The sequence below is a fragment of the Ursus arctos genome, unplaced genomic scaffold (assembly GCF_023065955.2).
Source record: "Ursus arctos isolate Adak ecotype North America unplaced genomic scaffold, UrsArc2.0 scaffold_3, whole genome shotgun sequence".
Lineage (NCBI taxonomy): Eukaryota > Metazoa > Chordata > Mammalia > Carnivora > Ursidae > Ursus > Ursus arctos.
The window spans coordinates 74,715,145-74,727,509 of record NW_026622985.1 but is presented as its reverse complement, the minus strand read 5'-3'; the positions used below and the strand labels follow the sequence as shown (position 1 = coordinate 74,727,509).

The window sequence follows — 12,365 nt, the reverse complement described above, 5'->3', positions numbered from 1 at the left end:
AATTCCGAAGAGGTATTAACTGGAACTTTGTTTTCAATGACAGGGTCATTAAATGAGTTGGTCCCAAAGGGGTTCTAGGAATTAGCAGGCCACAGACCTATTTGTTTTCAAACACCTGTGGTATTAGTGTTCTCACGGATCTTAAACAGTTATAGGGAGGACAGAACATCCTAGGTATTTTCATTCACACAGAATCGTGCAAATACGCACACCGTCCTACCTGGAGTAACCTTGCAGAAAAGTAAAACGTGTTCAGATTCTACACAAAAAGTCACCTTTTTCTCCCCTAAAATGAAGTTTATACAATGATGTAGCTTGATTTCAGGTAAGGGAGGAAATAATCTGAAGTTTCAACAGGTCGCCTTTGTATTTAAGTTCATTTTTCATAAACACTAGTAGTTCTCAAAGTACATTCCCCAGACCAGCATCATTGGCGTCTCTCGGGAACTTGTTAGGCAAATTCTCGGGTCCCAAACAAGACCGACTGAAACTGAAACTCCGAGCACGATGCCAGGTGGTCTGTGTTTTAACGAGCTTTCCAGGAGGTTGGTGCCTGCTGAAGTTGAGAACCACAGATCTACAAGGAAGGCATTCCCTTCATTGATTGAAGGAACATATGTTCCAGCACTTAAAGAACTGTACTCGCGTTACGCTGCAGTCGGACAAACCGGGAAGGGGTCAATGTTAGCTTATTCTCTTGCATTAATTGACAGCATCAAGTCTTGCGGAGTCAGATTTTGGGCAAGTTGGAGTCAGGTTGGCCCTGAAGAGTTGGGGAAATGGAGCCTAGTTTTAGAAGCCACTCTCCCCTAGATTCTGAGGCAGGCTTCTTAGCAGGTTACCTCCTGTCTCCTCTAGGTGACTAAGTTGAAAGAGATCCCCCAGAATCAGCTTGTCACAAGTTCTGAAGGTGGCTGGCAGGTTGGGAGGGGGAGGGGTGGTTTTGCTTAATGGTAAAGAAACTATTTGATCTGCTACCCTCCTTTGCCTCTCAGGAAGAGAAGTGCCACGAGTATTGAGCTCTAGCCAGGGTTAGGACTCCCATGTGCCCGGTGGGGCTAGGCTCTGGCACTCTGTCACCGCAGGTTGCTGTGGCTAGAGCCAGAGGATGGGTCAGAAAAAACCCTCCATAAAAGTTCCGACTTTCCCATTGAGTCATCAGTATGGATCATGCAAAGGGGGAGAACATTGACCCCAACAGGAATTAAGGTTAAAATTAGGACAGAATCAGGAGCCAGTAGAAATTCCCTGAACCAGTTAGACTGGTCTAAAGGGCTTTATAAGTGGGAGAAGACATCTAACATGGAGCAGTAGCTCAGATGGAACCTTTTCTGATCTAATTGGAACACATCCTTTACGAGCCCGTAGCAGTGTGCAGTGTGGGTGTGCGTGTGATGTGGTGTCGCCTTATACTTCTGTAAGGTGAGAAAGGAGGAAGCAGTCACTATCTACTTTGGTAGAGGGGGACAGCACAAAGAATTGGATGGGTCCATTCAACCATTGCCCAGCCAGGTGTGAGGGTAGATACGTTTTTCCAACCAGCAGTCCATGGAGAGGATGCAGATCGTCCTTGCCACCGGATGACCTTTGGGGTTCCAGGAAGAAGAAATCAGATGCCGTACCCTTGGCCCAACTTTCTTGATCTTTTAAACCTAGCAAGGCAAAGCCTTAGATCTCACAGTGTATCCCAGGTGAATGCTTCCATCTTGCTGACCTCCCTCCTCCTTCCAAGCTGTGGTCCTTCGTCTCCTTTCACTACAAGGTGTTCATGTTTGCCTTTCCTCCCCTTCTTTTCCTCTTTTTCTTTTCTTTCCCTCAGGACCCACAGTTATCCCTTAGTTCCTCCTTAAGTCTTACAAGTGTCTCACCTCAGTTCTGTCCTGAGCATCAGGACTTTCTCCTCATCCATCTGATCGATGTTCTTTAGAGGAAGGGAAACGCAACAGAATGAGTGTGGGGTTTTTTTGTTTGTTTGTTCTCTTCAGACAGAAGGAAGAGAAAGGTGGGAGCCTTCAATGTTAGACTGCTGCTAGCTTTCTCTGATCTAGGGTTTCTGACCTCAAACACATACCCATTAAAAGAAGCATTTCCTTCTGAAGATCTCCGTATGTTATCCATGAGCAATTTCAAGCCTTCCTGTTGACATATCTTTGATCCTATTGCGTGCAAGATATTAATGATGTTTTTGCATATTGAGTGCATTTAATTAACTCTTTATCAGAGCTTTATAGCAGAACTTCCTCATATTTAACAAAAGCAGATGGTATGTAGCTATCCTCTACCTTATAATGGTTCGGGTGAAAGATACAGAATTTCTTGGAGGCAGAAATATTACCTTGTTCATCGTTGTATCCCCTTAGTTGTTAGTACAGTATCTTCCAGGCAGTCAATGTTTGTTGAATCAAATTCAGGGTCACAAAATCGGGATGTTGAAAAACGAAGCAAGATCTTAGTGCATATATAGAAATTACTTTTTGATGCACTCTAGCTGGTTATCATGACCTAGATGCAAGGAAGAGAAGTATTATGATGGCGTTATTACCATGGTCCTTCAATCCATCATCTTGAATTTTTTTTTCCATTGGAATTTTCAAACTTTATTATTATTATTATTATTATTATTATTATTATTATTGAATTCTATATTTTGTTTAGTTGAAAGTATAGATATGAGTTTGTAAGACTTAAGGTCAAATACCTTACAAATTTTTCCATATCCTATATGGGAAAAAAAAGGACTGAAGTGATCTTATTGGTCTTTTCCCCAAGTCCCCTCGCAACCTTCACTCTGAGCATTACTGTGTATCCACCACTAGAGATTTTGACGGGAAATGGCTGGAAGGGAGGCAGGTGGGGAGAATATGCTGGAAGTATGCAGTGAGGGAGCAGAATGAAAACCTACCAAAGCAAAACAGCCAAGCTGTCTTCTTACATCTCCCCACCTCCCTACCTTTTCTCTAGTGAGACCTCTTCTTAAATGTACAGAGGTATAATTAAAAGGAATTGCTTTGAGAAGCCAAGGAGTGTTATTGTAAAAAAGTAGAAGTATTCCAAAATGAAGAAAGATCATACCTAAGAGCAATGCATTGAAAGTCATGAAGAAGCTTCACTACTCTGGGCATATTCATTTTAAATATTATTTGAAATATATTACAACAATCAGCAACTTGGTGTGAAGCTTGAAGGATATAGAGACATCTGTAATACTGTGAAAATGTTACAAAAAGTGAAAGTGAACATTTTGAGGAGGAATTCTCAAATACTCAGTGTTCAGATTTTTAATGGGGCTGTTGATAACCTTGTTATCTAATAGAGTTCTGGCTATAGAATGCATTAAACTTCTTGGCAATAGTCAAATGAGTGACAGCCAGGGATGGCATACGCAGTGTACTTGATAAAGATGCTATTTATTTAAAGTATTAGAGTGGCCATTATGTTCAAGTACAAAGTTCTGCTTCCTCTCAATAAATTTAGTCTAGGAAAAATAAAATGTTTTAGACTGTTTTTAAGTTTCGGTAGAACACAGGGTACTCTCAGAGCTGAAGACAGTGTCAGATGTAAAAGCTGGTTTTGACATATTCACACGTAAACAGAAATAAGTTTTCAGGTTGTTTCTGTGATTTTTCTCCATTATTGCATACTTATGGCTAAGGATATGGTGACTTTATAAACCCTTCAAGCTTTCAGCCATTTCAGGAGTTTCTATTGAATACATACGGTCAGTTTAGTGTGTGTGTATGTGTGTGTTATTCAGAGAATTGAAAATGAAAAAAATTCAAGTCTTTGTGTTATTGCTGCTTATCTGACATGAGAGGTAGATTTTAATCCTATCTCAGCTTGTGCCCTGTATGACCTTGGACACCTTCTTAAACTTCTCCAAGAACTCTTTTTCCTCATCTGGAAATGGGGGCCATAATTATCTAACTTGCAGAATGATTGTAAGGATTCAGTAAATAATGTACTAAAGTAGGTAGGAAAAATAAGTGTTTTTTTTGTGATAAAAACAAATATTGTTGTCTTTCTATTTCCTTATGAAAAACACATGATATAAACATAGAAATATGTTCAGACAATATAATCCAATGTACCGAAAGCCCAACATTTATATTTATAGGAAGCATAGAATTTATTACCTAGAAGGAATTATAGAGATTCTAGGGTTCAGTGACTCTTAGCATTTGTTTGGTTTAAGGACCACTTTGAGAACCTGAAAGTTATGATCCTTCTTTTCCCCACAATGCCTCTCTACACAGAAATTAGCATATAATTTTAAGGATACACCCTAAAACTTATTCCTAATCTCTAAATCCCTTGGGTTGAGAATTCTCTATTTAATTCACCACTTTCAATCTAACGATGGAAAAATTAAGGAATATAAGTGATATGCTCTTAAGAATTAAAAATTATTTTGAGAACTCTTTTACAAAATAGTCTTTCTCTAATACTTTAAGCATACAGCATTCATCAGCTTTTTGAGCGTTGTTCTCAGACTACAGCTGCATTTCATTAGTGGATTTGCTGACTAGTCCACCTTCAGCGTGTTAGTGACAGAAGAGCTATTGGCAGTCTCACACAAAGTTAATTGAAATAACTTGGGTACTGATTTTACTTTTAACACAGTTTTTCCCCAAAAATTGTGTTCTTGCACTGTCAGTAAACATGCATTAGGTACCTGTGCTATTGAGAGCACAAGATAAAGAGACCCAGTTTCTGACTTTGATTTGGGCACAGTCGAGTAACAGGCTCATAAGCCCCTAAGAGGGAAGCTCAGAGAGAGGAACAACTCATTCAGCCCCAGAACTTTGAGAAGGTCCCACATTTAAGGTAACATTAAAGTTCTATCTTCAATGACGAGTAGGAGTTATCTAGGCAGAGAATCCAAATATCTTAACTCCCTGTGTGTGCAGATTTTGCAATGCTTACTTATCTTTTTAGTTTAGGATAATTAATTTATACATATCTGGAAATTAGTCCTCAAATCTATGGCATGTCCCATTGAAGACCCGTTCCCTAGTGTCATCAACCATGCACCCTCATTCTCTGAGCCTGACACAGGCTCCAATCCTCAGGGTCATTCTCCTCTATGGCCTACCATTTCTAGTTACTCACAAGGGCTTGCAAATTCTTTCTTCAGAGCACCCCTGCACTTTCCTATTCTGTTCCCACTACCATCTTCCCATAGTTCTCTATTTTACTAGCCCTGACCCAGGTTGCACAACCTCACCAATCCTTTTTTCTACACAACCACAAACACATGTTCCTAAAATTAATTTAATCTGAAGCCTTGCAAAGAAACACTTGCTCTAAGTTATACATAGAATGTGTTATCCAGTATACTTATTATCTTACTTAAAGCCTGCCACAATCTGACCTCAGGCTCATCACCCATTATTTCTCCAGCACATTTGTACTCCAACTGGCAAGGGCAAGGCAGAGATGGTAAGAGCCCACATTAAGCTCAGGTCTCACCTTCTCCACTTGCTAACTGTTGCACTTCATCTCTCCAAGCTTGTTTCCTTATCTCTAAGTTATATGGACAAATAACCAAACAACTTAAAGCTGTTGGGGAAATTAGTGTGATGATGCATGGAAAGTGCCTGGTGCTATGCCTGACACATTAACTGGCTCTCAATAAATGGTAACATTTGTAATCATCATCATCATCATCACCTTCCTCTGAAATGCACCACATCTCTGTCACACAGTCATTTCTAAAAACCCATTCTCTACTTACGCAGGTCATTTGTTATTCCTTTAGGACCTGCTTCAGGTCCTATCTACCTTCCTGCTGATTCCTCCCCCCAAACCAACTTGCTCTCAGCAGTTCTCACCTCTCCCACATCACTGCTATGTTTGCTCTACAGTGTTTCCAAACTTTTCTTAAGGATCTTGTCTTTCTCACCAGACTTTAGTAGCTAGAGCTGCCCCCAAATGGAGCAGACTGTCTTGCAAAGTCATGAGCCTCCTTGACTTCACCCTCTTTTGAGGATGTTGAAGTGATCATGAAACAGATGGAAGATTGGATAGTTGATGTCTAAGGATTCTTTCAGTAGTGATTTTTGGAGTCTGAGCCGTTTAAGATCAGGGGCATGGCTTATACCTCCTCCCACTTCTCACAGCTAAGAACATTATAGGCACACTCAATTAGGTGGTGTTTGGCGGATTGGTTTTCTGCTCTTGATCCCTGTTGCAGAGAAGCAGTGGCTTTCCATCCTGCGAGAAAGTTCGGAAGGATGAGTGCTGGGCAGGGAGATAGAAACCCCACTGTGACCTATATTAAACTTACAGTAAATGTTTAATGAACAAGCACCAGCCATAAGCAATGTTTCACTGCTTCATTGTATATCCCTTGGAAACAAGCAAATGGAAGAGTATCCTCCAAATTTAAGGCTGAAGTTTTAGGAAGCAGTTGAAGGAAAAGAGCCATTGCTGAAAAACAAAACTTAGGTTCCACAGAAAAAGCTCTTTTTCTGAAAATTTTATTTCCCTTCCTTACAACCTCCTTCCTGAGACAAAGAGTCCATGAATGTAAGACAGTGTTTATCTTCAATGTCCTTATTGAAAACTCTGTTCTTCACATTCAATTTTGAAATGGTTTCATTACACAGGGCCCCTCTGATTTCTGCCAGTTTGTTACATCTGTAAAATCAACTGCTTTTCCTTCTCTGTTGCTGAATTTCAGGTAGCTTCACTTAATCTCATTGTGGCCTGGCCTTTTTATACCAGTTTGCTTTGATGCTGAAAGAACCTGAAGCTTTAAAGCGTGCCTCCCCACCACTCTCCAGTTAGAGGAGGGGAGAGGGTGACCTAGTGGTGGATAGGGAAGGAGGGGAGGAAATCAGTTAATCGAAGGTTATCAGAGTGTTTTAGGTGACTTTTTACTTCTTGAATTGAAGATCAACATAAACTATATAGACATTTCAGGCTGAGAATTTAAGTAGCAACAAAAAAGCATGGTTTTTGCTAATGTCAGGAATGACTCATCTGGTAAGAATGGTATTGTATTGGCGATACAATACAGAGAGAAGGAAAAGACTGTGGTATCTGCTCTCTTTGTGTTTCCGACCTTGAGGAGAATGAGAACTCGTTTGTTGCAGAAGTTGAGCATCTAATGTGCTGATGCACCTGTTAGTTCTTCTATATTAAATGGCACAGCACTTGCAGTTCCCTGTGATTGCTTTGTGGGTGAAATATTTTCTGCAATCTGGTGAACTGTTTGGGTTGGTTTTTTTTAAGAATGTATTTATTTGTTTTTGGGGGGGGGTTGTTTGCATTTCTTATTTCTCGAAAACATGCTTTCTATTCTATTTCAACACCCTGGTCTCCTCATTGCAAATTGGAATATGTTTGGCTTTTTATTTTCAAGGTAACATTATTATGATTTCTTTTTAACATAGAGACCATGAACCAGGCACCTCCTGCTCGAAAGCTGGAAGAGGTTCTTCATCTCGCAGAGCTCTGCATAGAAGTCTTACAGCAGAATGAAGAGCATCATGCAGAGGTGATGACTTGCTTTACCTGTCCTGTAAAGCTACCTATAATGCTTTGCCGTAGTGGGAACAGCACTGAGGTGCCCTGCCCGTAGACTGTGATATACATCTGGCCATTTACCTGTAAAAGACGGAGAACATTTGTGCAGTTCTTGAAACACAATTCCTATATGTTACAAAGGGGTTGTCTATATATATGATTTATTATCTATTCCTGACAACAGTCATGGAACACGGGAGAGCTTATGAGATCTGCCAAAGATGTACCAGTAGCAGGAAGCAAAGCTGGAGCACAAACCCCATCTCATGACGCCAGATTGCTTGCTTCTCCCCCTGTGCCATGACCACTTTAGTCTAGAAATGTAAATTAATGTGCAAAAGGAAAAGTAGTGATAAACTGTACCAGAATGAAAAACAAGACATCCATAACTAGCATGACTGATAACTAGTCTTTTATTCTTACCATCAAACTTTTCTTTAAATTTTCACTAAGCCTGCATTGTTCATACTTTTCTAAGGTTTTAATCATATATTAACATTCAGTCTATGGAGTAGTATTTCACCAGGCGAACTGCTTATTCTAAGACTTTAAAGTCTGTCTAATAGTCTTTCCTAAAACTCTTCCAAATAGTCTTGAGTTTATTTTTTAAAAAAGTTTTAGGACTTTGAGTTGGGTGGGGAGTGCCAGCTTTGGCAGCACATGTACTAAAATTGGAATGACTTGGGTGGGGAAAATATATGGAATTAAATAAATACAACCAATTTCAGTGCTCTAACAGTACTTTTATTCCTGAAGAAGCACATGAAATGGGCAAGAATTTTTTTGAAAGCCCAGATACTTAAGAATTTATAGAATATTTGTATGTAATGAAGCCAAGTTCTCAAAAATATAAGAAACTATAAGAAGTACATTTTAAGCAAATTCTTAAAAAAGAATATTCATGAAACCTTACTATAGGTAACTAAGATTTATGGTGTCTGGTTATAAATATGATCATTCAAAACATCTGCTTTGAGCTCACACTATGGAATCTAGTTTTTACCTTGCATCTGTCATGTGTGAACTTGCTATGGATATTGTATTTTAAACTGAAGAAACAGCTGCTTCAATAATTTGAAATGAATCCCCATGAGGATCTTTTCTAGGCTGGTACTACAGCTATGTTACAATGAAAATGATTATATGACAAAATATATGTGTGTGTTGTCTTTGTCTTTTGTTAAAAGGCATTATCATCAGAGTATTAGACCTTTTGAATTAAAAATTATTTCTGATTGGGTATTCAGTTGCAGTATATTTCACCTAAACAGGTACATCTAATATTCCCATACATTTCACAGAAATACTGTTTAATTTTCCTGCCCTCATAAGGAAAATAATTACTTTCCTTTCTCTTAAACATTATTAAATGTTGTCTACTCCATGCAATGACTAAATGCTTGTTAAAGATAATGTATCTAAACACAATTAAAATGTAAATAATATTTTCTAATCCACAAAAATATGGTTGACTTTATTGAACAGAGATAATCATAACTCATGAATATCGTTCTACTGTTTGCTGAAGTATAGAGCTATTATAATGACCTCTTTTAAAAATGCTTTGTAACACTTTGGCATTTTCCATCCCCCAATGCTTACAAATTCTTGGATTCCATCAGGGAAGAGAGGTGAGTGAAACTGTTCCCACTATTTTTCTAGCATGGAATAACTCTCTTAGTGAAGGTTAGATAGAATCCACTTTGATTATAGTTAATTTTAAAGCCAACTTATTTCTCCTTCCAATTAAAGACTATTTCTTGGAATGGGCTTACACTTATAGTGTTTTGGTAAATGTGTCTTATTAATAATTGCATGCGTAATTAAGGCCAGCTGAAAGGATTTTGATAATTCGGTTTTCTCTTTTTTTTTTTTTTTGCCTTCTTCTTTTAAGATTTTTATTTTATCTTTTTAAGTATTCTCTACACCCAACAACAGGGCTCAAACTTATAACCCCGAGATCAAGAGTTACATGCTCTAATGACTGAGCCAGCCACATGCCCTGCCTTTTTCTTTTTTTAACCAGAAGATCCAACTTTTTCTCTGAACAATACTGGGGAGTGAATTGGTCTGATTCTGAAGTCATTTCCAGAGTGAATTAGGAGGCTGAACTCTGCACTGATCTTTATCCTGCTGGATTGGATGTTCAAGCTGGGGTCGCTTCACTCCGTGAGAGAGCACCCAGCTCGGCTCCGTTGGTGGAGGTCAACATGTCTGCCTCACAGAGCCCTCCCATTGGCTCCTGTGCAGGCTTCTTTTACTTTTGTTCTACCTCTCTCACAATGGCAGTTTACTTTCAGGGCTAAGAGGTTGTTTTGATCTTTCAGCAATTTCCCAGTCAAGCAGTTTTCGTGTCCTTCACATTTTTGACAGTGACTGGCTTATAAGACAATCCTCCCTTCTCTTGTACGGCCGCTCAACCTCTTCTCAGGCTTTTTTCTGATTTGTTTTCTCTTTAAAAAGATAGCTTAAGATCCTTTCCAGAAAATCTTTAAGGCTGTCTCCACGTTCCAGTGTCTAGACTGTGCCTGACCAGAATGTAGGCAAAACGATCTGTGTACTGTCCATCCAAAGGCCCCTCGCTTTGATGACAGCAGGAGGTCCCAGATGCTAATGAGAAAGCCTTGGGCTCTCACCAGCACACCGTCTTCATATATACCATTTGACTGATAAGAAAACTGATAAAGTCCCAGGAAGGTTGAGCAACTTGCCACACGTGCACAGGTGGTCGGTGGCAGGACTCCAGACCTGGGCACTTTGCAGTGAACTACATTGTTATTTCTCATTCAGTAGAGGGGTGCCATGGTTGTCTGACCCTGGTTCTGCTGCCAAGTTTCATACCGGGCATCACAGCAGGGATGTAAATGCAGGAGCGTTGATGGTGCTAGCCTGGAGATGTCCCTTTCCATTCCTTCTCTTTCTTTCCTTGCTGCCTGGTGTATCCTAGCACCCTGCCAATGGGGATGGAGTCCTGAAAATATCAGGAGAGGGGTGAGGGAAGAAACCGGGTCAACACAAGCACAGCTCAAGTTGCTACTTTGTTGGTTATTATTACAGCAGAGTCTAGATTTAAGGTCCCTAAAATAGTCTAAATGTAACACTGTCCAGCATGTCAGTGATACTGTAAGCAAAAAGGGTGTTTGGCAGTAATTGGGTATTTGCAGCATAGTTGGCTCTCAGCTCGCTGCACGTAGTTGATTCGCCTTGCACTTGAGCTGCCCGTGCCCCAGGCTCCTGCAGCAACAAAGGCAGAACAGGAAAGGAGTTCAGCGTGGACACACCTATTTGCACATATGCTCACACACATGAATGTCAGTATCTGCACCAGATTATGTTTCTGGATGGATTCTAACAGGAAGAGAAAGGGTATTTGATATTTTTTCCCGTTTGTTGTGCGTTGTGACCTTGCTCTTCTCGTTAGCGTGTATATCTAAGGAACATCTTAAAGTCTGGTTATTTGTTCATGAACAAGATCTGTTTATTACCTACTACTAACTAAATTACAGTAATCTCAACAACTGAATTTGTATTAATTACATAGCATTATACAAATGCTATAGCATTTCTCACTGGATAGCCGCTAGTGAGATAAACCCACATTTTTAAGGGTGGTTTTAGGTTTCGGGTTAGATCAGCCTCTGGTCGAACAAATGTCCCTCGTTGTGGAAGAAGGTAACCAGCAAGATTTTTTTAGGTGGCAGAGTTATGGAGGCAGAATTCCATTTGCAGCAGGGACTCTCAAATGAACTTCATGGGCATAAATATCGTACCAAAAATGTTTGTTAATTATTTAGTAATTTTTAATACTATATATGTAATATATATAATAATACATAACAATAAGAGTACTATCTTACCCTGATATACGCTTTAAAGTATTTTCAGTTTATCATCATACTTGGTTACTTCAATATTTATATTCATGTATGAACCCAACTAGGGAGAGATTTTGTTGAATTGAAAGAGTTGTAAAATCTTATGGTTAGTCTGACAGTGGCTTAGGTGTCACCGTCTAGTCTATTCTACTGGTTCCTAAAAAGAGCTTACATATTTCTAGAATATGGCCCCTCAGTGTTACATAGCCAGGTGTGTGTGTGTGTATATTGGGGCCGGGGGTTATCCTACACACTAGACTATCTCCTGAGCTTTCAGGATCATCTACGAAATACAGGATTGTAAACTGATCTTTTCCTGGGGAAAAAATGAGCACATATGGCATCCCCAAATCAGATTCACTGTTTTTGCTCATTTATGAGCCATCCTCTTTTTTGTTGTTGTAAATGACAAATTTTGGCTATATGGTGAGGGTAAAAGTAATGAAAAGCCCCTGCCCTCAAAGAAATTAGAAAAGATATAAAGAAATAAGATATTTATAGATGCTCTTGCAAGAAAAAATCAGGACATTAACAGTGGTGTGATCTGCAAAACATGATAGACATACAGATAGACGGACAGGTAATGTGCTATATATTCTTAATGAAGGAGAGTCTACATGTGTTAAGAGCCTGATCTCTGCACTCCAGCTGACCCGTATTCAGTTAGTGTTCTGCCACCTGCCAACTATTTGACTTTGGGCAAGTCGTTTAATCTGAGTTTGCTACTGTAGAAAATAACGATAGTTATAGCATCTACCTTTTCAGAAGGGTTGTTTCGAGGGTTAAATAACATGACACATAAAAAGCCTTTAGAACAATACTTGGCATGTAAAACATCTAAACTCACATTATAAGATCTGTATCGATTTCAGCTCATTTCTGTAATTACTGGTAATGATTAGTTTTTTTACTTTTCTAGATCAGGAGATTTTCATATTCATTGAATTTTAACAGCAACCA

The 12,365-nt window shown here is 39.3% G+C and overlaps 1 protein-coding gene across 10 annotated transcripts in view; it reads left to right on the top strand.

Moving 5' to 3' along the window:
* Window positions 1-12,365, top strand: part of CADPS2 (calcium dependent secretion activator 2) — a 513,662-nt gene that overhangs the window by 419,820 nt on the left and 81,477 nt on the right. For all 10 annotated transcript variants that reach the window (XM_044387950.3, XM_044387934.3, XM_044387928.3 and 7 more), the window contains one exon: window positions 7,398-7,501. In XM_044387950.3, the coding sequence (XP_044243885.1) occupies window positions 7,398-7,501 (104 nt within the window). The remainder of the gene's footprint in view (window positions 1-7,397; window positions 7,502-12,365) is intronic.